The sequence below is a fragment of the Fundulus heteroclitus genome, chromosome 13 (assembly GCF_011125445.2).
Source record: "Fundulus heteroclitus isolate FHET01 chromosome 13, MU-UCD_Fhet_4.1, whole genome shotgun sequence".
In the NCBI taxonomy this organism is placed as follows: Eukaryota; Metazoa; Chordata; class Actinopteri; order Cyprinodontiformes; family Fundulidae; genus Fundulus; species Fundulus heteroclitus.
The window spans coordinates 17,047,967-17,073,076 of NC_046373.1; the positions used below are offsets into that span (position 1 = coordinate 17,047,967).

General features: G+C 38.8%; 3 protein-coding genes across 17 annotated transcripts in view; 2 read left to right on the forward strand and 1 right to left on the reverse strand.

Annotated features, from left to right (window-relative positions):
• Nucleotides 1-170: 170 nt before the first annotated feature.
• clptm1l (CLPTM1 like) lies at nucleotides 171-17,228 on the forward strand. Its single transcript, XM_036145232.1, has 18 exons — nucleotides 171-426; nucleotides 2,810-3,017; nucleotides 3,111-3,205; nucleotides 3,298-3,487; nucleotides 5,152-5,351; nucleotides 6,077-6,155; nucleotides 6,655-6,772; nucleotides 6,871-6,965; nucleotides 9,122-9,206; nucleotides 9,708-9,811; nucleotides 9,989-10,054; nucleotides 11,049-11,099; nucleotides 11,184-11,266; nucleotides 11,353-11,387; nucleotides 11,533-11,588; nucleotides 13,421-13,465; nucleotides 14,323-14,438; nucleotides 14,531-17,228. Exons 2-18 carry the CDS (start codon nucleotides 2,853-2,855, stop codon nucleotides 14,619-14,621), a joined length of 1,674 nt encoding a protein of 557 aa, XP_036001125.1. The 5' UTR covers nucleotides 171-426; nucleotides 2,810-2,852; the 3' UTR covers nucleotides 14,622-17,228.
• A 1,220-nt stretch (nucleotides 17,229-18,448) lies between these two features.
• rplp1 (ribosomal protein, large, P1) lies at nucleotides 18,449-22,427 on the forward strand. Its single transcript, XM_012875388.3, has 4 exons — nucleotides 18,449-18,665; nucleotides 20,101-20,175; nucleotides 21,990-22,101; nucleotides 22,297-22,427. Exons 1-4 carry the CDS (start codon nucleotides 18,594-18,596, stop codon nucleotides 22,377-22,379), a joined length of 342 nt encoding a protein of 113 aa, XP_012730842.2. The 5' UTR covers nucleotides 18,449-18,593; the 3' UTR covers nucleotides 22,380-22,427.
• Nucleotides 22,428-23,863: 1,436 nt separating this feature from the next.
• The window catches only part of ptk2aa (protein tyrosine kinase 2aa), a 99,414-nt gene continuing 98,167 nt past the window's right edge, over nucleotides 23,864-25,110 (reverse strand). For all 15 annotated transcript variants that reach the window (XM_036145244.1, XM_036145243.1, XM_036145245.1 and 12 more), the window contains one exon: nucleotides 23,864-25,071. In XM_036145244.1, the coding sequence (XP_036001137.1) occupies nucleotides 24,945-25,071 (127 nt within the window). In that variant the 3' untranslated portion in view covers nucleotides 23,864-24,944. The remainder of the gene's footprint in view (nucleotides 25,072-25,110) is intronic.

Here is a 25,110-nt window from a genome sequence, read left to right on the forward strand (position 1 = left end):
GGAGAGCATAATTTGGTGTTAAGACTTTCTGTTAACCCAAATAAGGTGAGTAAACACAACTTAGTTGGGACACGTCAGAGTTGCCCTTTTTTTTCCTGTCATGCGAACGCTTGCTGCATCAAAAACCGCTTGAACGGTAAGTCTCGCGTTACTACCCCCAAATCACGTTTAAGCAAACACACCCGGAAGCGAATGGCGGAACTGTAGGTCTACCTCACGCTTTCAGTCAAGATTTGGGATATTTTTGTTTCTTGGGAGGAGAGAGCCGCGAAGCAGGCAGCCGATGCCTTCGGTAACAACCGGGAGAAGGCTCCAGAGACACCATGCGGCCGCTGTGATCCGCCCGGAGGGATTGGTACGGTGAATGGACCGATGGACAGTCCGTGATCCAGCTGAGACCAAGTCCTGCCGTTCAGTTTGACACCGGTAATGTTACTGAATGCGTCTTAGTTTCATTTTAAGCTGCAGCCTGTGAAGAAAACGTATAGGAATCAATTCCCACTTGTGTGATCGCTTTAGAATGGGGATTGCTTGTTGATTTTGAGTAATTAAAGGTGACACGTGAAAACATATGGACATCTTCCAATCAGTTGTTTTGGACATTTGATAGGGATCAAAACCTTCAAAGGGACTTGTTGTGATGACCAGCATAATAGTGTTTAATGACAGCTAAGATAATAAAAAAAAAGGCTCGGTGTTGGTTTAATCGTTTGATCGCTGTTGTCTGTAAATTTATCAGCTTCCTCAGTAAAACCACCAAACTGGAAAAGCAAGTTGTGGCAAATGGTCCTCACAAGTCAGATTTACTTTCGAAAAATGATTGGGAGGTGATTTGTCTCCACGACAGGTTTTTTTTATTCTTAAGATAATTTACTTTCAGGTATCTCAATAAATTAAAATATGGTTGAAAAGTTCATCTGTTTCTGTTAACCAATTAAAAAAGTCAAACTCATATAGATTCATCACACAGAGGGCTATATTTCAGATACTTAGTTCTGGTCATTTTGATGATTGTAGCTGAAAACTCTGCATTCCAGAGAATTAATTGGTAAATCACTTTAGACAAATTAATAAAATGGGATTCTTGATACAGAAATGTCAACTCTCTGAAAAGTATGTTCATGTACTAGGGGCTCCTGTTTTACCACACATGTCTGTGTGTGGAGGCCCTTGATGCTCGGTCTCCAGCTTTGCTCCATGCCTAGTGAATCATCTGTAAACTCTCAAGTGCTCTTTGTTTCACAATCTTCAGAAGCCTGTGGTTATCCCTGTTGCTGGTGCCATGTTTTCCTTCCACTCAACTTTCCAATAATATGCTGGCACTCTGAACAGCCAGCTTATACAGCAATGACTCTATCTGGTTGACAATCCACAATTCATGTCAAGTCAGATATTTTCTCCTTTGTTGAGTCAGCAATAGCACTGACACTGCATAACATTTTTGTATTAAAATTTTAAAATTTTTAAAGTTTTAAGTCCCGTTTTATTACTCTTGTGCGGTATTCTAATTTTCTACAAAGCAAATTTCCATTTGCTGTAAGTAATAATTATCAGTCAAGGGAAATAAAAACTTGACATTATTTCTAAATATATTGTAATATCCATTCAGCATGCCTTCCTTTTACCGTATTTGACCCCTGGTTGCCTTCGGTAGAGCTTACTCCTAGATGGCAGACATTCAGCAAGGTGTCTGACTCATCGCTCTGCGAGTTTGGTCCGTGTTGACATGATAACGTCGTTGTGGATTTTTCTGCATTGTTCGATGTGAATTTCCTGTTCCACCACTTCCTATTTGTGCATCGTTGCATTGAGATCACTGGAAAACAGCAAACGCATTATGTTCAAGGAACCAGTTCGAGCTATTTGAGCTTTGTGACATGCTGCGTTATCCTGCAGGAAGTAGCTGTCATAATATGAGTACACCGTGGTCTTAAGGGGATGGACTTAGTCAGAGAGACTGTGGCTTTTAAACAATGTTTGGATGGTATTAAGGAACCCAAAATGATACAATAAAATATCTCCTGCATTACATTACCACCAGCAGCTGGAACTGTTGATCTATTGTCTAAATCAGGGGTTCCCAAAGTTGGGGGTCTGGACCCATCAGGTGGTTTTGAGATAATCCAGATGTCTGACTTTACAATATCAGAGATATTCTTGTGTTAATATAGCAAGTTTATTCCTTGAATAGTGAAAAAAATCTAAAAAAAAATGTGCAACTTTTTGACATCAGAGAACATCCATGTTTTTTTTTTCTCGAAAATATGTGAAAATAATCACAAATTTTTCAGACAGGTTTTTTCAGAAATTTTACTCATGTTTTTTAATCTGCAAAAGCTTTAATACAATTTTTGAGGGGGTGAATTACAAGAATAAAGTAATAATATGAGATATACAACAATTAGGAACGCTACGAGAATGAAGTTGTTTGCACAATCCTTTCAAAGTCTTTGTAAGAGTTCTCCAAAAAAATTACTACTTTATGCTGGTAATTATATTATTGTGTTCTTGTAGCACAAAAATACCACCATAAATGCTCTAAGTTGCTGCCATGTGATTGGCTGATTGACTATTGGTGTTAACAAGAGATTAAAGAGCTGTACCTAAATTGTAAAGTAAATGAAAAATGTCCCTTTTTTGATCAGAATGAATGAAAAATCAGAATCAGGATGAGCTTTGTTGCCAATTAGTGTTTTACAGATACGAGACGTTTGCTTTTCAATGATATTCTGATTTACTGAGATGTACTCCTAAGTGTCAGTGCTCTTTATAAACCACAATCTTCCAATTGTGACTCTTAAATTTCCAGACGTATGGCCCTGCCGCTCAGCTAGCTGAGGGAGACGGCGACCATGTTTCTGAAAACCTCCTTCACCACTCTGATTGTGGGGGTGTTTGTGGTGTACGTGCTCCACACCTGCTGGGTGATGTACGGCATAGTGTACACGAAACCCTGCGACAGCCCCAAAGGAGGCAACTGCATCACGCCCTTCCTGGCAGGGAACCCGAAACTACAGGTCAGCCGCAGTTTGTGCGCGAGCCGCTTAAAAAAAAAAGATGTTTCATTTTGGTTGTAAGTGATCGGCAACACCTCTTTCTCTGCTTGTTAGTTGAGTATCTACGCTTCGGTGAAGCCAAACGCAGACGGAGGCCACACTCTGATTCATCTGGAGGAGAACTTCAATGTCAACAGCAAGTTTGAGAGGTAAAGTATGTCTTGATTAAAAAAACAAACATCTATGTTTTTGGTCTGGATAAAAACTGATTCATTCATTGCTTCTATGCGTTTTCCTGTAGGATCGTGAACGTCTCACTCCCCAAGAAAACACGTAACAATGGAACATTATATGCGTTGATATTCGTCCATCAAGCGGGTCTCAGTCCATGGCAGGACCCACGGCAGGTCCACTTGGTGGCTCAGCTCACCACCTACATGGTCCCAAAGCCTCCTGAGATCTCGCTGATATCTGGAGAGGAGCAAAAACAGGTACATCACTTTCTGTTTTTGTTTTTTTTCCTCTTCTTCTTCTTCTCTGGAACTGCTTGAAGTGTCGCTTAGGCTGAGCTAAAGCATGAAAGAAAATAGACTAATAAAATAGGAGATGATTCCTTTTGGTAAAGCTGTAGTAAACAACAACATGATTGGTAAAATTAAAGTCAGACTGTATACGTACATAAAGTGAGTTTCTGACCTGCTGCTTACATTTACTCCTAATCTAAAGTCTTGAATTTTTGGGACAAAAAAAAATCTCCCCCAACAACTAATGACATTTTTCTTTGACCCCTAAACTCCCTCATATTTTGGACGCATGTAGTCAGTGACTGCAACCACTGCAAAAAACTGATCTAAAAATAAGTAAAATGTTCTTAAAGTTAATGTATCCTTGATTTGAGCAGGTAAATAAGATTATCTGCCAATGGAATGAGTATTTTGACCCTTAAATTAAGATAATTAGATATACTGCACTTGAAATAAGACGATGGAGATGAATTGTTCCTATTTTAAGTGCAAAAATCTTATTCCATTGGCAAATCATTTTATTTATCTGCTCAAATCAAGGACAGATACTCTCATTTTATAAACATTTTACTCATTTGTAGTTCTTTTTTGCAGTGAGGGGCTGCACTGCAAAAACAGAACTAAAAATAAGTAAAACTTTCTTGAAATTAGTGCGTTTTTCCTTTATTTGAGCGGGTAAATAAGACTATCTGCCAATAGATTGAGTATTTTGACCCTTAAATTAAGATAATTAGATATACTGCACTTGAAATAAGACGATGGAGATGAATTGTTCCTATTTTAAGTTCAAAAATCTTATTCCATTGGCAAATCATCTTATTTACCTGCTCAAATCAAGGACAGATACACTCATTTTATAAACATTTTACTTATTTCTAGTTCCTTTTTTGCAGTGAGGGGCTGCATTGCAAAAACAGAACTAAAAATAAGTAAAACTTTCTTGAAATCAGTGCGTTTGTCCTTGATTTGAGCGGGTAAATAAGATTATCTGCCAATAGAATGAGTATTTTGACCCCTAAAACAAGATAATTAGATATACAGCACTTGAAATAAGATGATGGAGATGAATTGTTCCAATTTTAAGTGCATAAATCTTATTCCATTGGCAAATCATCTTATTTACCTGCTCAAATCAAGGACAAATACACTGATTTCAAGAAATTGTTACTTATTTTTAGCTCTGTTTTTGCAGTGTGTGGTCACGTGGTGACACATACAGTATATAAATTTGAATGTCGTCAGCATAGATGCAGTACGAGAGGTCCTAATGCTCTATATTTTGGGTTTCTGGGAGCATATAGATATTAAAAAGACATTGTCCAAGAATGTAGCCTTAAGGAACCGCACCTTGAATTTTTTTTCTATTCCCACTCAGATTTATAACCAAATGTCACTTTGTAGTACTGCCAAATACAAGTAGAATCAAATTAGCAGGAAGTCCCACCCGTTTTCCCAGTATTATGATCGGCTACGTCAACTACAGCACTCAGGTCAAGCGAATTGGAGACAAAAGGTTTTGACAAATTTCTCTTAAGATGCACGCCATTTAAAGCTTTCACAAGAAAGCCTTAAAGAGATTGCTTTCTATCTAGAATCGGTACATTTCTCAGTAAACTGCCTGTGTCCCACAGGGGGGGAAACAGGAGGAGCAGAAGAAGAAACGGCGTGACGGTAACCCCGCAGCAGGAACCGCAGCTAAAGGTGGAGCCACCGCCTCGTCGGATCACCCGGTCTCCCACTGGCGCTCCCGTCTAACTCTCAACATTGTCGGGGACCACTTCCTGTTTGACAGAGAATCCCTGCCAAGCGACGTTCACAGATACCTCAGAGTGTAAGAGAGAGGACGATCCCACGCACGACGGCGACAGCTAAGCATAGAGAGCATAAATATGTCAGCGCTCTTTGGAATATGTTCAGTCAGATGTTTTACTGTTGATGCAAAACAAATCCGAGATATGAAACCAGATAATTTCTAACAATTGGACATCCGTGCTTAAAAAAAATGAAGTAATAGTTCATGGTTTAACAAAGCATGAATTGTAGTGATCAATTTTAGCTCAGGGAGGGCAAAAAAGAATCTAATGACATGGGAAAGCCACGTTCTGTGTTCAGTTTACCTTCTTGAATTAGTTTTTATAGTATTTTAAATTTTTTGTAGCCCACAGCTGATTTCCCGTCTCAGCAAACTTGCTGCAGCTTTATAAGGTCTGCAAAGCGCTCTCTTTTTAACGGACCCTTCTGCGCTGTTTGACTTGTGCAGATATTTGTTTTGGAAATGCAAATATGAGGGTTATTTCAGGCTGTTCTTACTTGATCTGAAAAGACAGGACACTAATTACCAATATTAGGGTAAAATATAAATAAATAAAGAAATGTTCACGTCATCTTTATTTATTGTTGTTTTATCTGCCACAAATGAATACAACTGATTGGACATCTTCTAAGAGTAATGTTTATTATTTGGGCAGGCGTTGTGCGTAGGTGCAAGTTCGATTTAAAGAAGGGAAAAAACAAAAAAGAAGCTCTGTTAATGGTTTTTATTTGTTGTCATTTTAGATTCCAGAATGGGAAGAAGATGGTGTATCTACCTCTGCTGTTTGTCGACGAGCTCAGCAACAGGGTCAAAGACCTTGTGGTGAGTTTTTTTTTTTAACCCTTCAATAAACAAAATGTGACACACTGCTGCGAGTTGTAGTAAGAGTTAAAAAAAAAGCACATTCCTTTCTAATATACGTTTCCTTCCTGAAGCTTTTGCATTTAAATGATGGATTCTAATAAGTTGCCAAACAGAAAATGTTGCCACACTGCAAAAACAGACTAAACTAAATTAAACTAAGTTAAAATTTTCTTTAAATTAGTGTATTTGTACTTTATTTGAGTAGGTTGATAAGATAATCTGCCAATTGAATATGATTTTTGCACTTAAAATTGGAAGAACTCATCTCCATCAACTTATTTCAAGTGCATTATATCTAATTATCTTATTTTAGGTGTAAAATGACTCTTTCCATTGGCAGATAATCTTATTTACCTGTTCAAATCAAGGACAAATACACTAATTTCAAGAAAATTGTACTCATTTTTAGTTCTGTTTGAAGTGAGAGCTTTAAACATTTCCATGTTTTAAACCCCAGGAGATCAACAGCACCTCGACGGAGCTTCCTCTGACCGTCTCCTACGACTCCATCTCTCTGGGGAGGCTTCGCTTCTGGATCCACATGCAGGATGCTGTGTACTCTCTGCAGCAGTTCGGTACGCGGATCTTTCTGCGGCTCGCTCACACAGACACATGCGCGTTTACGATATCCAGGTAACACTTTTCTTTTTTCTTTTCTTTTTTTTATGGGTAGGTTTCACAGAAAAGGATGCTGATGAGATTAAAGGCATCTTTGTGGACACCAACCTGTACTTCCTGGCTCTGACCTTCTTCGTCGCAGCCTTCCATGTGAGTTTTATAAACACAAAGATGGCGGAGAGTTTTCAGAATTGTTTCATATTACAAATACTGTACTGCTTTATTGTCCTTTATTGTTTTTTTTTCTCGTCCATTTACATGCATTATCCCTTTTTAGATGAAAAAGTAGAAGGTTAAAATGTACTGGTAACAGAGCGTTCAGCTTTTTAACATTTTGTGTTGCTGCCCCACGAGTCACCTGACTAGTAAACAAAGTCCACTTGCATATAATTGAATGTCAGTTTAAATCCAGCTGCTCTGATAGTTGTGCTAGTGAACAAACAGTCCAAGGAGCACAGCAGGTAGGCCAGGGAGAAACATTATACGTTTAAAGCGGCGTTAGGTTAGAAAACACTCAAACATTTGAACTCTGTTCAAAGAGTTTAGATGCCCTGCAAACCTTACAAGACGCGGTCCAGTCCACCTAAACTGGGCAAGGAGAGTTTTTAATCACAGAGCCCGCCAAGACATCCACGGTCACTCTGGAGGAGCTGCAGAGACCGGTTCTCTCCAGAAACCCTACACTCCCTTCCCCTCGGACCCCCTACCTGTGCTAAAGATCAATGCAGAAGATGTAAATATGGTCATTAAGCATCAGAAGTTTAGGAAAGCTCCAGGATGTGATTGTTTTTTCCCCCCCTCCTGCTTGAAAGCCTTTGCTGTGGCCCAAAACTTCAAGAAACGCACCATCACGGGGTTAAATGACTACAGGCTTGTCGCGGGACATCTGTGGTCGCGACATCCTTTGAGGGACTGGTGTTGAAGCGTCTGAAGCTGTTTGCTTACTGGGCAAACTATTTGGGAGGATCATGCAGCCAGAGTGGGACCACACTTTATCCTGCTCCACCTCGACCACCCGACGACAAAGGGCGGGATCCTGTTTGTGGAGCATCTTCTCCTGCTCACCGGTCCTCTGCGCCGGTGTCCCACCAGTCCCTGTACACAAAATGATTGCATCTCAGGGGACCCGTCTGTGAAACTCCTGAAGGTTGCAGACGACATCACCGTCACATCTCCATTAGTTGGGTTGTCCCAGGCTGTCAGAGTAGTCAGCTACACTGCTAAGAAACAAAATGGGTATATTGCACTACTGCCACTCAAAATCTAACCTGACGAGCCAGATGAAATTCGCTCCACCTTACTTTCACTCACATCCATCTGGGACATCTCCCATAGAAAGTGATTTCTCCAACCAATTTTATTGTCCAGCCAATCAGGATGCAGGACTGGAGTTTCATAGATGTGACGTAGTGGAGAAGCGACCGTGAGACTGATTCAGACAATGGCAGCTCGCATCGAGGAAGCAAGCGTTAACATTGATGCTGCTATTTCTTCCGTGTTGTCCAATCTACCTAATATTGTTTCATTAAAAGAACATCAGAGAACGGCTCTGAAGGTTTTTGTTGGTAGGAACCATGTTTTCGCCCTTCTCCCGACCGGATTTGGCAAGTTTTGTTTTCCGGGGCAGAGCGGTTAGCGCAAACCATGTTAGGAGGCCTTTAGTCCTCGACGCGGTCGGCCCGGGATCGACTCCGACCCGCGGCGCTTTGCCGCCTGTCTTCCCCCCTCTTCCTGTCAGCTCCCTGTCAATAAAACGTGTGCAGCTAGAGCCGCAAACACATTAAAAAAATAAAAGTTTAGTTTTTTCCTGCGTCGCTCTCACAGCATCACGGGTTAGCTTCGGTGTGAGTGGTTGAAATAGCACATCGATAAAGACTTGCTATTTGCCTTCATTTTGCCTTTAAGGCAATTCCTATGGATCTGTCCCAGATGGATGTGAGTGGAGCTAGGCGGAGCGAAATTCATCTGGCTAGGGTCAGGTTACTCAAAAGCTCCATTTTTATTTGATTTATATATTTAAAAAACATCCATACTGTTTATATTGTATGCCTAATGTCTGTAGGTGTACAAAGCAGGTAGAGACATAAAATAATACATAACAATTTCTACACAACAATTTTCCTTCCTCGTCATTTATGTGCTTCCCTGTACTGGTGTAATGTATCACATAAATTGCTGATAAAATGCTTTTACGTTTTTGCTCGTAAAAGGACAAAAGAGGTATAAATACTTGTTAAAGCCTGTTTTAATTCTGCGATTAAACTTCTCCTCTTTTTCTTTCCATCTTGCCTGTTGCTTTTTTCCAGCTCCTCTTTGACTTCCTAGCCTTCAAAAATGACATCAGCTTTTGGAAGCAGAAGAAAAGCATGGTGGGAATGTCCAGCAAAGCAGGTGAGGGGACGTCACAGGATTCATTTTAATTCTCGTCAGTGCATAACTTGAGAATTCAGCATAAAAAAAGAAAAAGAAAATAACATCTGGAACCTAAATCAACCATGCAGGACCTTATGGAAAATGTGTAAAACAAGGAAATATGCAAGAAAGACTTCATCTGTGCATATGTGGAAGCTCTGGGCTGATATACGCAGCCATATGTGGCGTCCTGCATCGTTTTGCTCATCTTAATAATTTTATTAAGCGATGGGAGCTTTTACGCTTATTTGCTCAGGAGCCCAGGGAAAAACTGTCACTGCATGCAAATGACTGAAAAGAAATCCCTCATGGACACACGTTGAGAATAATTTAGTTCTTTGATTTTTTTTTTTATGGGGGGAAAAAACACAAAAATGCTCCATTAGCGTTCTGGATAAAATTATGTCCAGATTTCTGTATTACAAGTTTAATATGTATGATTGTTGCAGTCTTTGACAGAACTGTGGGTCTGTATTTCAGTGCTGTGGAGATGTTTCAGCACCATAGTGATTTTCCTCTATTTGTTCGACGAGCAAACGAGCCTTCTTGTACTCATACCTGCTGGGATCGGCTCCATAATCGAAGTAAGGACGCACCTATGCACACAGACATTGATGGATTGTAGATTAGACGAAAATAAAATGGTTTATCCCCAAAAGGAAGTATCTTGCCTTCTATTAAAATATAATAATGTGGTTGATAAAAATGAGTGAGTATAGTTTTTATCTCTTTGTCAAGTCTATTTATTGTGGTTTCTGCAGGTTTGGAAAGTGAAGAAGGCCTTCAAAATCCAGGTTTTCTGGAAAGGAGCCAAACCATCATTCCTGGTAGGTGTGAATGAAACTTCAGGGCCCATTTTTGATATTTAGGGAAAAAAAATCTATTTTCTGCAGCTAAACCTCACAGGTCAGATTGTATGTTAGACGGGGGCTCACAAGCTGACGAATCTGTATGAGGAAATTGGGGGACAATTATTTTACATAGGCACATTGTCATATATTAGAAAAAATGTATTTAAATTCAATTTAACTGTTCTTTATGTAAATTGAATACATTCAAATTAGATATGCCATGTGTTTATTTCTGGTTTTTCTTTTATCTAAAACTTTTTCCTTCCACTAAACTTCCCATTAATATGGATGGATACAGTGCCCTAAACACCTATTTCTGCAGTTGTAACCTTTTTTTTTTTAATACCATAAAATGAACATCACCTAACATTTTTCTGGATTTATAATCCCTTGTAACCCCATAAATATCTCACTTTCTTTGTAATGAAGCTATAATAATTTGTGAGGGGCACTTATTGTTGAAACTCACAATACCTTTAGGTTTGTCTGCCATATTGGGCAAATATCAAACCTGGTTTATTGTGTGCAAAATGTACTGATCTTATGCAACGTGTTACATAATTTAACTGCTCATTATCATTTCAACCAGACTATATTTTCAAGAATGCTTATATTTAATTGCTGAAGCGACTTATCTCTGTCCTACGATGGATTAATTCATGAACTCCAGGGATGAAACGCTGTTATCTACAATTTAAAGCAGGACTTTCAGCATTAGATAATTATGAGCTCGTCTCACTTCTTCACAGCAAAGCAAATTTGGGATGGTTTAAAACTTTTGCTCAATACTGTAGTTATGGTTTAGGTTTGAAAGGGTAAGCATCTTTCTGACTTAAAAGCTTATTTAGATAATCCGATTTAGATTGTAAGTTTAAAATGTTTTATTTTTATTATTATTATTTTGGGTTAAACTCATGGAACAAATATTCACAATGTGTCTGCTTACTTGTGTTTCATTTCCTATACACAGTTTGGGAAATTAGATGAATCCGAGCGGAGAACAGAAGAATATGACACTCTGGTAAGAAGCTTTGGGAGGAAAATTTATATCTAATTGCACGTTAGCAAACTTACTCATTTGGTCTGTATTTTTTTTTTTCTTCAGGCCATGAAGTATCTTTCATACCTCCTTTATCCACTGTGCATCGGAGGGGCACTGTACGCGCTAATATTCCTGCGGTACAAGAGGTACAAGTGAAATAATTAAAAAACATCTCTTCATTTGTAGGAGCCATTTGATTAATCTGTCTTGATTGCTTGTTGTTCTCTTTTAGTTGGTACTCGTGGTTAATCAACAGCTTGGTGAATGGTAAGCTACTATATAAATCAAAATATGTAAAACAATAATAATAATTCCGGTCTTTTACTTAACTACTGATTAAATAATTACTAGTATCTGAATTTGTCCAAAATTATTAACTTAAAATGAATTCTGTGTACTGTGGATATTGCAGGTGTGTATGCCTTTGGTTTCCTCTTCATGCTTCCTCAGCTCTTCGTCAACTACAAGGTCAGTAATCTGAGTTCAGTTCAGATCATTTATATATCAGTTCACAACAACTATTAGTCCAAGGCGCCTTACAGGACACACAGGTTCAAATTCATATCCTGCCATAGAGACTCCTGTTTGGTCCCTATTCAGTCCATATAGATACAATATTTTCCACTACGGTGGACCTGTTACATATACAAAAGATAATTAACACAGAAGCAAAGAGTACGTTCTTGAGAAATAAAGAAATTAATGGAAGCAATAGCTCTTTCCAGAGAAGAGACACGACTAAACGTAGAAGTACAGAACCAGAAGTTTCAACTAGAAGGGAAAAACAAAGGGAGCACAAATGGGGAAAGGCAGCATTGGCTCCACTAGTGGCTCCACTCATTATTAAGATATAGCTAAACTGAGAAGTGTAGAGTTCACAGAGTTACTGGTCCCCCATAGCTGCTTAAACAATTATTTTTCCATCAAATGTTCGGCCAACTTCTATGCTCCAGAAATCTGGAACGAACTTCTAGAAAACTGCAAAACAGCCATAACACTGAGTTCCCTTAAATCATGACTGAAAACCCTCCTGTTTAGAGTTGCTTTTGATCCATAATAACAGAAACATTGACCAACGTATTTAATGCGTATTGATGTTTTCGCTTGATACAATTTAATGTTTGTTACTGATCTCATAACCGGTGACCATTTTTACGTGTTTATGATGTTTTTATGTTTTCATGATGTATAGCACTTTGAACCGCCATGCTGCTGAAATGGGTTATACAAATAAACATGACACGACGAAAAAAGAAAATGCGAATTGGCCGTGTTTGCATCTACTGGTTTGGAGTGAATTAACCAGGCAACGCGAAGCAGAATTTCGTCGATTGCTGACATTTCGCACGGCTGTAATAAACAGGAAGTAGAAATTGCCACACATGGACCTAACGTCTGAGGAAATTGTGTCGCTATCGGGCGAGTTGTAATTGTTCTGTCATGTCGGCTAGTATTGACGATGTTACAGTTCGGAGGTGTAGGAAAATAAATTTATTTCTATGTGCGTTATGGGAATGTCTGGGAAGACTGGGACATTGGATACAGCTGATCAGTCATGTCGCTGCATCAGAACTTATTCAGCAAATGTGTTTCCGTCTACCTTTTTGCACGTTACTCTTTTTCGGAAAGGCACAAAAAAACACCTTAAGCAAGCATAAAAACTTTTTTTTTTTTTGCAAAATTCACTTTAAAATATTATAAAATAATATAAAAATATACTTCGAAATAGGCATAAAAACAATGATTTTTATTGTTATTGGCAGCAAAAGCTCTGTCAATGACTCCTTTTAGGAAATGCACAAAGCCAAGTGCAGAAACACTGGACCAGGAGTACTTTCTATGGTGAAAAAAAAGCAAAGTGTACACAGAGTTCGTGGAAACGAAAGCTCTGTTTAGTTTCGCATTAGTAACCGCATACAATTACATACATTTTAATCAATGGCTTTGTCCAGAGAAGGAATAGAGCTCAACAAACAGGCACTGAATAAGGAGTACCTTCTATGTTGGCATGTAAGAAAGAAATGGGAGAAACTGTTAGCAGCAGTTTCAAATAATACACACATGGGGTGTAGTAGGAGAAAATGGTTGACTTCAGTGGTCTGAGCCTATAGCAGCACAGCAGCAGAGAGAGCGCAGGAAAACTTAACCCACAGTTTTTCCTTCAAAGACGAGCATATTCATTTGAACAAGAATGCCTGATCTTTATGAATAAATGGTTAAATATTTCTTGCAGGTTTGGTTTTCTGCTCTTACCTTGTAAATGTCCCACTGAAATGTAATTTTATCTGTCTAATCAACAGTTGAAGTCTGTGGCTCACCTGCCATGGAAGGCCTTCATGTATAAGGTAAGATTATTAAATATGATTGCTAAATAAAACGCATCGTTTTGTAACGTAGGACATATTAGTTTTATTCAGATATTCTAGTTTTCCAAACATGTATGTTGGGTTAATACCTGTGACCACACAGGATGGATGTAAGATGGTCTATCTATCTATCTATCTATCTATCTATCTATCTATCTATCTATCTATCTATCTATCTATCTATCTATCTATCTATCTATCTATCTATCTATCTATCTAATCTAGCTATCATATCTATCTATCTATCTATCTATCTATCTATTCTATCTAAGCTATCTATCTATCTATCTATCTATCTATCTCTCTCTCTCTCTCTCTCTCTATCTCTCTCTATCTCTCTATCTCTCTATCTCTCTATCTCTCTATCTCTCTATCTCTCTCCTTCTTTCCTTCCTTCTTTCTCTCTCTCCTTCTTTCTTTCCTTCTTTCTCTCTCTCCTTCTTTCTTTCCTTCTTTCTTTCTCTCCTTGTTTCTCTCCTTCTTTCTTTCCTTACTTCTTTCTTTCTCTCCTTCTTTTCTCTCTTTTTTCTTTTCTTTTCTTCTTTCTTCTTCTTTTTCTTTCCTTTCTCTCTCGCTTTACGCGTCTCTATCTACTACTATATCTTCATGATACTCTTATATTCTCTCTTCTTTCTTCCTTCTTTTTTCTCTCTTCTTCTTTTTCTTCTCTCCTTCTTCTTTCATTCTTCTTTCTCTCCTTGTTTCTCTCCTTCTTTCTTTCCTTACTTCTTTCTTTCTCTCCTTCTTTTCTCTCTTTCTTTTCTTGTCTTTCTTTCTTTCTTTCTTTCTTTCTTTCTTTCTTTCTTTCAATCACATGTGACTTTGACTCTTTCCAGGCGTTCAACACCTTTATTGATGACGTGTTTGCGTTCATCATCACCATGCCAACGTCCCACAGACTGGCCTGTTTCAGGGACGATGTGGTGTTCCTCATTTACCTTTACCAGAGATGGTAAACACACACTTTATACCTCTATCCACGCATTTTCCTTATCGGCTAACAAAACCTACAAAGATATTCTCCTTGTAACTTTGTTTTCTCAGGCTCTACCCAGTGGACAGGACAAGAGTGAATGAATATGGCGTCTCGTATGACGAGAAGCCCAAAGGCAAAGGGAAGCCTCACAAGGACTAGGCTGAGAGATGCTTTGGCAGACTTCTACGAGCTGCTGCCTTTGGATGTCATCTCGTCGTCTCTTACGTCCACGGAAATTTTGGCAACGTTTGAAGGTTTAATTGCTTGCACATCATTCCTCACTTGCAGTGACTGCTAAAAACTTGAAAATCGGTAGGGAGCCGGTGTATAGCCAGTGTTTGGTTTGTCCATTCTGGGCTACTGTAGGAACATGCCAGGGCATCGTGATGGACATGGGGGGAAGGAGAACCATGTCATCGGTTGCTGTCTTACTCTAATTAAAACATCGATCAACATTCATTTTAAACTATCGGTCGATTTCCCCTCCGAGCTACAGACACTTGAACTCGTACTAGCTTCAAACGAGCCGAGCCTAATGTGCCAGTGTGTTGTAAACGGACCAGAACCATTGTCGTTCTAGACGTTTTCTCACTCGTGGGTGATGTATACATGAAAATCAACAAGGGAAATCTGTGGCGCAAGCATCAAAACTGTTATAAAAAAATTGCGTGGGACTGGAGAAAGGACCGCATCTAACCGAAACGCTGTGATATGACCCAGTACGCTAACGGCTGTAAGAGCTTTGCTATCATATCACTGTACCGGCTGATATTCCACCACAACAGTTGTATCAAATGGATTATGTTTTATTATTTTAACAGGTTTAGCATATAGACATTTCTTTGAACTGACCCTGGGAGCCTGTTGCTGGCCACTTTGAGAGATTACATAATAGAGTAAACCCAGCATCAGCAGATTCTGAGCCACTGTTCCTTAATCGTACTTCCAGTTAAATACATGCAGTTTTTACAGCAAACATAAAAAAAGAGAAGGAAATATTCAGAAGTTAAAAGTTCAGTACAGAGAACTCATTTATGCTTTGACTTGTGTCAAATCAGGGATAAATGCAAAGACGGTCATTTTAAAACTTTTTATTGCAATCTTAAAAACAAAATCTCGAATCAAGACTGAAAATATCTCTTTAAATGAGCAAACGTGTCATTTTTTTTTTAAAGGAAATCCACTGTAGCTGGTTTATTGTGAAAGTAACTTGAGCTTCTGTAAAAGCTAATTGCGAGATAAACCTTTGATGCCACGGACAAATGTAGGATTTTTCTTTTTAAGTTTCTGAATATTAAAGGGATAATTCAGATAATTCTGTTTTTTTTTTATTTTTAAAAAGTGGGATTTAGGGAAAAGGCAGATCGTTCTGTTTAAATCTTCATTTAGCATAAATCCAGATTTACTAGTCCTGAAGCTGAAGCTAACTGCTAGTCCAGGATGGACCAAGACCAAATCCGACTTCCAACATCCTAAAAAAACTACAATCTTTAAGCTTCATACACTCAAAGGGAACCAGAGCCACTGGCTGCTTTAATTTGATTTCTTTTCTAGTAACCATTACATAGTTGTTTGTTTTTAAACTAACAAACACCATTTTTTATTTGTGAACTGTAAATGAAATGTTAACAACTGATTTGGTTTACTTTTTTTGAGTGTTGTAGTTTGTGTAAATGCTACCTTTATGAACTGTTAAACCATCATCGGGTTCCCTTTGGCCGGTTTTTACACAGGGGATGGCGGTTGGAGGCAGTGCTGTCTAATATTAGCTGTCTAATATGAAATTAAAGCTGTTTAAAAAGCTGAAATATTGTTGCGGCTTATATAAAAGCCGTTTTCTTTTAGGTAGCCTGACTGGAGACAGTTAACGTCTCAGCATGCGTTTCACAGGGGAAGATAACTGGAGCGGCACCGCCTTCTACCTCCATTTCCTATTTAGTGTCAGGCAAACATGACAACAGTTTACAAGTTTGTAAAATGGCATTCACATAAACTGCTGAAATACTTTAGGACTCACATTCGGTTAAGATGTCAGAAGTGCACTTTGGTGGACTACTGCCTCTGAGGCCCACAGATCTGGATCTACACTAAATAAAGCTACCAATGGGGTTCTTTCCTGCAGGTAAAATAACAGCTTATAGTTTTTTAACTGAGCCTCACTTCAACAACACTGAACTGTCCCTTTAAGGTTGTAAGGTTCATTAATGTGTGAAGTTGGGTTTATATGGGGGTTTTTTTCTTGTCCATTGGGTATGTTTGGTTTTATTTTGCTGTAACACATGAGGGTACACTGACATTAATAGTTTTTTCTTTTGTCTTTTGACTTTTTAATTATCTTTTTTTTTTTTTTTTTTGCTACACGTCAGGGCCAAGGAAATATTTGTGCCAAATCTACGAGTGATTCTTTGAACGGTTTGTGAGCAACGAATTTCCCCCATGCAATGTTTTTGTTAGGTACTGACGTCGGTGGTAAAGCTAAGGGAAAGTATTATCCTTCTGGACCTAAACCGTCATGATTTTAATTCTTATTTCTGTTGTGCTTATTGTAAATGTTCCTTTTAAAGTCTCTATTGGGAATCAGTTTATTCATTGCTCAGATATGAGATTTGTAAAGGAAGAAAGTAAAAAAAATAAAAATAAAAAATCTGTTCCAAGCTAAATGCAGTCAGAACAGGTTTTCAGGAATTTTGCCTTGAAATTGTTTGAATCTGTTGTTAACGTTTGTGTTTTTAATTGAAATGTAATAAAGAAGGCTGAAATCATTTATATAAGTCTGCATTTTTTTTCTTACATGTACCCTCCTACGGTAGTTTTGCATTAAAAGAAAGACGAAACACAATCAAATCAGTTGCAAACACAGTTTCTTTAGTGATACATTTTGCTTTCTGCATATGACTTGTCGAGATACTGGTTGTTAACTGTTTAACCACTGAGATATTAGGAGCTTTTGTTCTGATATTAAGATGCAGTTACCATTATAAATACACATTCATACCTATACAGCCCTGTGCAAACATTTTAAATCTTTTATTTAAAATAACTTTCGAAAGTGCCATGTATTAGTAATGATCCAGTTTCTGAAGGTGTATCAGTTATTTTCTTTAAATTTTGTTGGATTACATCTATAAACTTAATTGTTTTTGGATGTTATATCATTAAACAGCACAACGTAGTGTATGTCAAAGGAAGATAATACATGGTTTTGAAACTCGTTTGTAAATAGAAATCTGAAAAAGTGAGTTATGCATAGTTATTCAAATCCAGCCTTTGCTACAGTAGGTTTTAAGTTACATGGTATCTCTGTACCAGCTTTGCACATCTGCAGACTGAGATATTTTGCCCGTTCCACTTTGCATTGAATGAAGAGTGCCTATAAACAACACATTTCAGCTGCTGCCAATGGTTCTGTTTGATTTAAGTATAAACTTTGGCAAACACCTTACAACGCTGTGATTTGAACAAACCTACTTTAGTTTTGAATGAAAGCGGAGTGCCGTTCTACTGGAAGGCGAACCTCCCCACTGCCTAACAGCTTTTATCCTCAGTATGTTCCCGAATTTAGCTCTAATCCATCCAAAATAAAAATATATGTTTAGACATTTATCATGATAGCTCCGACAGCGGAAGTGCCGCTGTTGAAAAAGTAGACGGGGCTAAATAAGATGAATAAGTGGTGAAAAGTATTTTTAAATACTTTAAAATTTAAATACTTTAAATTTAAAATAAAAAAATATATTATACAAACGTGTATAAATATTACGGAAGAGGGTTAGGGCCATTCAAAAAATAAATTTATAAATTCTTTTTTATTATTTTTTTTTTTTAATGGCCCTAATCCTCTTCCGTAAAATATATCCTGGTAAACAGCGAAAATCTAAAAAGTACAAAATCATTTCGATTCAGACAGGGGAAGCCACTTTACGTTATGTGCGTGATTGCGTCATCGTCACGCAAACCCGACGCCCGGTTTATGTATGGAAGTCCCGCCCTCTGCCTTTCCTTTTCCGCTGTTGGAACGTTAACGTGCCTGAGGTGCTTGGTTCTTCGTCTGAAGCTAAGGCCCCCAATCCGGCGACTAGCACCGTCAAACTTAGGCATCCGACCCCGCAAACTAAAAACCCACCATCTACAATGGCCTCCGTGTCCGAGCTCGCCTGCATTTACTCCGCTCTGATCCTCCACGACGATGAAGTCACCGTCACCGTAAGTAACCGGCTGGTCCTGATAGCCGGGGTAGCTAACCGTCTGCGGCCCTTTGGAAACAGGAGTGCTGGTGGTTATATAATGCATATTAAGTAAAATAAAACCTAGTTTAGACCTTAGCCGTGTTTTTAAATATAAATGGAAATGCAATACACAAAAAAACGGCCCACGCAGGTGCGTAGACCGGCTTTTGCGCCAATATGGCGGCACGTTTGTTGCTGTCGGACCGTTCTCGCGGCACGAGTTTGTTTTTATGGTTGCTTACTATCAGTTTTTGTGAGTTGCTCGAAGCTGCCAGAGTTTAAAGCCTCCAAAGGTGCCTCACAGAGAACGGTACGGGTGAAGTCTGCAGGAAAAAAAGGTTCAAAGTATTTTTAATTCAATATAATAGTGACTAAACTTTATTTAAGGAGTTCCTCCTGTCATCCCAACGTTAAAGCTCTGGGCTGGTTAGGCGGTTCACTTCCTACACGTGGAACCTAGTGTAAGAACAGACATGTGGCGGCATGGCATCCACAAAATGTAACACCTGTCATGTTTATGGTTTTATTGCTGAGAATACCTGCATTTACCTTAAGTAGATAGTTAGAAGCCAGCTGAACTCCTTCGTTCCTGAAGGACAAGCAGTCATGACAGCTACATGAAGGAGAAATTCCCATTAGTTGTTTGTTAAATTAAACAAAACAAATCTGAGGACCCCAAAAGCCTTTTCAAGACACCAATATTATGCATGTAGGTACATACATGAAGACAGTAGCGTTTGAAACCCGGAAATTTTAGGGCAATTTAAATTTCTTTTTATATGGGTGTTAAAGATTGAAACCCAAAATCCAATACAGCAGTCATCGGCTTCATTTCTTTTTTTTGTTTTGTTTTCCCCCACATGCTACCCATGATATTCATTTCACTTGTTTTAGTGACTTGTTAGTTAACTTGTAAAATACCTTTTAGGCTAGGTGAGTTCCTGCCGTTAGAAACAGCAGCTTAGCTGATTGCCGCCGTGAGATAAAGACGTTTTAGTTTTTCTCTACCTGTATTTGACAATAAGCTTTACATTATTTCCGTTTTAGTCACGTACTTTGTGAGAGACGGACACGGCTGCGCTCACACATCAAGTCAGACGTTTAGTACGCGAGATGTACGCCAATGGATGCGGGGTTCTCACCAGTGGACCGATACGCTAAAACCAAAAAAAACACCGCCAGCTGTCCACCTTAGATAATTAGGTTGATTAAAATAAAAAAATCTGCTCCTCTTCAGGTGAATTGATCCTGGTTTTGTTGGATCACAACGGCTGTCGATAGCAGGGAGGAAACGACAACAGGAGTCCAGTCATCTTAATTTAGGGCTAAATGAAGTGATTTCTCCTTGTTAAGGTGCAGCACTGGCTTTATTATTTTTCCTCTAAAATGAAACTTGTTTTCTGTGTCTTTAGGAGGACAAGCTGAATGCTCTGATCAAGGCTGCTGGAGTCAATGTGGAGCCATTCTGGCCGAGTCTGTTTGCCAAGGTAAGAACCTCCATGAAAGACGCGTGGCCGTCTCTTCTGGTAGACGTAACCAGTTCTGTCACAAAGAGCAGCTAAAGATGTTTGAAATGGCAAACGATCACGTTTGTAGGTTAGAACATGCGGCTTTCACAGCATTTTAAAGGCTGAAGTTTGGGGGTAATTATCAGTTTCCATTGAAAAGGAAATATTATTGTGTAAGGACGTTTTCCCAATTAGAAACATTAAGGGAGACAGATTTAGTTAAGTTTGGGCAGATGGAGATCTCTACAAAACATTTATGCCCAATTTAAAGCTGAGTGTCTTTTTAAGTTATCAGCATAATGACGACACAAGAAACAGGTCAGTAGGTTAACGCTGCACTGTAGTGGCATCTCTACCCGACATCTGTAAGGTGAACAGCGGCATTTTTGCCTTATCTGCCAACATAACGTCAAAGAAGACAGGGACAAGAATGTCAATAAGACCATAGTTTTAATAGTGTTCAGCGATGCTTCCTCCTTTCTCAGCAGTGTAACTAGTCAGTGTTTATTTATGCAGCACATAAAAAAAACAGAGGTTGACCGAAGTGTTTAATGGTCAAAATAAAACAATTGCTTTCATATTATTATGTCAACTTTTAATGAAATGCGGGGGTATAAAGATGAGTCCTGTGCAGTGATTTAAACGTCTGGTGTGAGCTGTATGAACATTATAATAAAATCTTCATTTTAGGGCAGCTAATGCTAAAACCCGGTCAGCCTCGGTCCTGGAACATCAGGTGAAAGCGTTCATTGAACAGAAAAGGCTGCTTTGTCTGTTTTTGAGCGACATGAAGAAAATAAAGGTTTGACTTTCAGTGGAGCAATTGTGGGAAATTTGTCATTGAGGCTCACAGCAGTTGTCTGCACAAATAAAACTGTTCAATAAGTTAGTTCAGTAAATTTGTCCTCTTGGGAAAGTAGGAAACATTGTCCACTTACCGTAAAATCCACCCAGTCTTGGTTTTAAAGTTCAAGCCGATATGATGTTTGGTGATGGCCTGACTGTTTGTTCATGAAAAGACTGATCTGAAAGGAAACAGGCAGTGGGAGATGTTTATTTTCTAAATTAATGGCTGAGACTTGCCTAAAGGAAATAAGCTGTGATTGGGGTGGAGTCCATGCAGGTTAGGTTTTAAGGCTTTAAAGGCCTTAATATACTTTAATATACCTGACGTAGAACGACCGGGGCACTTTGTGCCTTGTTCATTGCTCTAATGCGGACTTTGAAGCCTTTAATGGTGGCGGAAAAAACACGATTGCAAAACACCACCGAGTTATTCCAAAGACAGACAGAAGAAACGGTTAACAGCCGTTCACTATTCACTATTTCTCTGCCAGAAAACAAAGATCTAGACGGATGTGACAGGTGGGCTGACATTGCACATTTATTGTCTAAACTTCATCTCTATTAAACCTAGGAGGAAGAGAGCAGAGAGATAGAGCGTGGAATCTTATTTTGCCCGTTGTCAATTTTTTTAAATAGTTCAAATGCGTCCAGGAATAACAGGGAAGTTGGTAAATATAGTAGATGAACGCTCCATGTCTAAATTAATGCTGTCAGATCGCTAAACTCATGTTAACGTGGCCAAAATGACACTTTATATTGACATTAAAGTCTGTCAAGATTTTGAGAGAATCGTAGTTCTCTTCGCTGCGTTCTACAATCTTTGAATGTTATTCGGTGGCCAGAAAACAGAACTTACCCACAATGCAACGCAGCATCTGCAACTCTTGGTGTCATTTACCAGATGGCTGAGTGGATGAGTGAAGTAACGTTGAATGCTGTCATTGTAGGCTCTGTCCAGCATCGACATCGGCAGTCTGATCTGCAACGTCGGAGCCGGAGGAGGCGCTCCTGCTGGAGCTCCTGCCGCTGGAGCCGCAGCAGCTGCTGGCGAAGCCCCAGGTAACTCAGCGTTTAGTTAGGAGGTCTCCTCTCTAGTGGATGTGGGCTTTGCTTTTTCAGCGGGATTTAATTCAGAAGTTTTGTCTCCCCAAGTGATGATGATGTGCTTTTTGAAGAGGATTTCAGTGATTACTTCTTACTGGAAATGATGTCAAGTGTGTGTCTCACCTTTTTAAATGTTGTTTACCTCTGCAGCTAAAGAAGAGGAGAAGAAAGAGGAGAAGAAGGAAGAGTCCGAGGAGTCTGACGACGACATGGGCTTTGGTCTCTTTGATTAAAACGGCTGTTTTTTTAAAAACACAATAAAATGATAAAAAAAACTGGTATATGGTCTGCTTGCTTGTTGCGTCGTAGAAAAAACATTTTACATCGCACCATGGATTGTTTATTTTCTGCGTTTTGAGTTGATAACGTCATGCCATCTTAATTGGGTTCTTTAATTTAAGTCAAGTTGTTTTTTTTAGTGAGAAGGCGAAGGAAAGGGGAGACAAAATCCTCAACACTGCAAAAATGTTTTAGCCATGAATTGGGTTATGGGTGTAGAGATTTTTGTTTGGTTTTCAGTGTAAAATTGTAAAGCATATATGTGGGAAAAGTTTTTGAAACGATATATTGGTGTCAATTACATCAAAGGTTGCATTCGGGAAACTTTTTTGTGCTGGGTGATTAATCCAGCCAGTTCTAGGAGGGCACACATTCAGCACTTTTTCTGTTCTTTTCTAAAAACGCCAAATTTTAACATACCACCCAAAGCTATTTCTTTCTGCCTGATTAAAGAAAATGCTCAGTTGGGTGGAAATCTTCCCATTGTGCCTAATCTGGCTAAACTGCCTACACTTTATACATATAGGGATTTCATTTATTTTATTTTTTTATTTTTTTTGTCAATGCTGTAGGACTAGAAGTCACAGCCCCTATTCAGTCTGAACTGTTTGAGGAAAATGTGTATCCTCTCTGCAGCAGGGTCTGATTTAAAAAAAAAAAAAAAAAAAGTCAAGCATAAGCACTTATATCAGGCTGAACACTGAAATACTAGGATAAAGTTACCACGGCAGCTAGGGAGCTGAAGGATCAGAAAAAAAAAGGTTCCCTCTGCCTGCAAATAAGGTTTCTTCCATTTAGCTGAGATTTCACTGCTTAGTTCACGTTCGTACGCTGCAGTGATTCCAGTCTGCCACCAGATGTCGCTGTTTCACAGCGGAGTCGAAACGGGATGGTTCTCCACAGGAAGACGCTTTACCGGATTTCATCCTCCAACCAATCGATGAAGTCACAGAAACGCACAGTGACACTAGTTATGAATTTTTAACTATAATTATATAACTATAATTAATTGCTGTGGCTTATTTGTTACACGTATAAACAATATTTATGTCTGTGGTTACCCGGATAGAGAAGTTGTTAGCGGAAGTCCACGTAATAAATGCACACAAATCAGGATTGGTGTTTGAAGGGTTGTGTTCGTGCGTGTGGACCAGAGGGCTGTGTGTAAAATAATGCGTAGTGAAGTGGTTTTCACGTTAGTCTTAGGTGATGGCTGATCAAGTATAGGTGTAGAGCAAAATGGTATCTGTTGCCTGACGTGGGTCAAACCCGGTCATGGTAAACCTTTTTTTTTTTTTTTAAAAAAAGGTTTACCATGTTCATGGAATATAGATGTTTGTCAATGGTGACAATTTCTTAACAACATAAGAAAGTGATAAACTCACTGTAGAAGTATGACGCTCCATAAATGAAACAACTAAATAAAACAAACTGGTAATGCCTCTTAATAATAGTGTTTTATTTGCTGGGTTTAGCAACTATACAGGCGTCTCCTTCCTGAGAAAACTGCTCATGACATGGGAGAGGGAAGAAGTGAGGAAGGAGGAATTACAGGACTGATCAGGTAACAGAGAAATAAAGATGTCAGATAAGGTCAATCATTAACATAACGGCACATACTTCAAGTGGGTGGAACAAAATAGGACTGTAGACCATTTACTTAATTTGAAACTATTAATATCATCAAAGCGTTTAGAACGATATGGTCCTAGTCTGTCAAACAGGAAACAAGTGGCTCAGGATGTCCTAAAATCTCTTACCTTTCTGTCCTTCTCCACTCCCCCCTCAGTATTTTCTCTCCAAGTTTCCTTACAATTCATAACTCTTATTTGTGTTAAATATAAACATTCTTTGTATATTAATATGCATGTTAACTTAAAAAGGGTCCTGTTGCAGTTTAGGATTTCTTTCCATTAATAAACTTGCTATAAAAAAATCTGCTGTTATGCCACCTGAGATAAAGCGATCTTTTGAGGGGGAAATGAGATGTTATTACTTTAATGGACAGCTCTGCTGTAAATAATTACTCATAGAAACAGGAAGACTTTAGATCTAACGGACATACTGCAATAATCAAGGCAGATAACATTAACAATATTATAGTTACAAAAGCACGTTTAAAATACAAAAAAAAAAAAAAAAACATCTTCATTGTCCTTTTTAAAAATGGCTTCGGTTCCACTTTTTGCGATGTCCTTCAAATCCTTTGTTTCATTTGCTTTTTGCAAATTCTAATCAGTGATAATGTTTCTCTGAATATATGAGCCAACAATGTAAAAAAAAAAAAAATACAAAAATGGACCAAAAGCATGAGTGTTTCCGGGAAGAAAGGAAGCCGTGGATGTTTTGCAGAGGAGAAAATGAGGGCTGATTGTTTCAGTCGTGTCTGCTGTCCATCCATCCATCCATCCATCCATCCATCCCTTGTTTTCATCTATCCATCATAGATATCCAACTAACTGTCCGTGTGCGGATCCACCTGTCTCCACAACACTCTTTGGCAATGTCTGGATCCTGGACTATTGTGGGCGGATCTGGCTGATCATCTTGAGCCGTGATTGGTCGATGACGTCCAGCAGGTTCTTGGCATCGACCGCCAGGGCGTGAGCTGCCATTAGCATCTGTTTCTTGTAGTCCTTTTGTAAACTGTCCAGAACAAACACAACTTTAATGATCTGACTCCAC

What these genes read in the sequence shown, in the direction of transcription:
- rplp1 (XM_012875388.3), top strand. Translation starts at nt 18,594, where the DNA reads ATGGCCTCCGTGTCCGAGCTCGCCTGCATTTACTCCGCTCTGATCCTC. An exon ending in GGCCGAGTCTGTTTGCCAAG is followed by an intron (nt 20,176 to 21,989) that starts GTAAGAACCTCC and finishes CTGTCATTGTAG; the next exon opens with GCTCTGTCCAGCATCGACAT. An exon ending in AGCTGCTGGCGAAGCCCCAG is followed by an intron (nt 22,102 to 22,296) that starts GTAACTCAGCGT and finishes TTACCTCTGCAG; the next exon opens with CTAAAGAAGAGGAGAAGAAA.
- clptm1l (XM_036145232.1), top strand. Translation starts at nt 2,853, where the DNA reads ATGTTTCTGAAAACCTCCTTCACCACTCTGATTGTGGGGGTGTTTGTG. An exon ending in GAGCCAAACCATCATTCCTG is followed by an intron (nt 10,055 to 11,048) that starts GTAGGTGTGAAT and finishes TCCTATACACAG; the next exon opens with TTTGGGAAATTAGATGAATC. An exon ending in AGCTCTTCGTCAACTACAAG is followed by an intron (nt 11,589 to 13,420) that starts GTCAGTAATCTG and finishes TCTAATCAACAG; the next exon opens with TTGAAGTCTGTGGCTCACCT.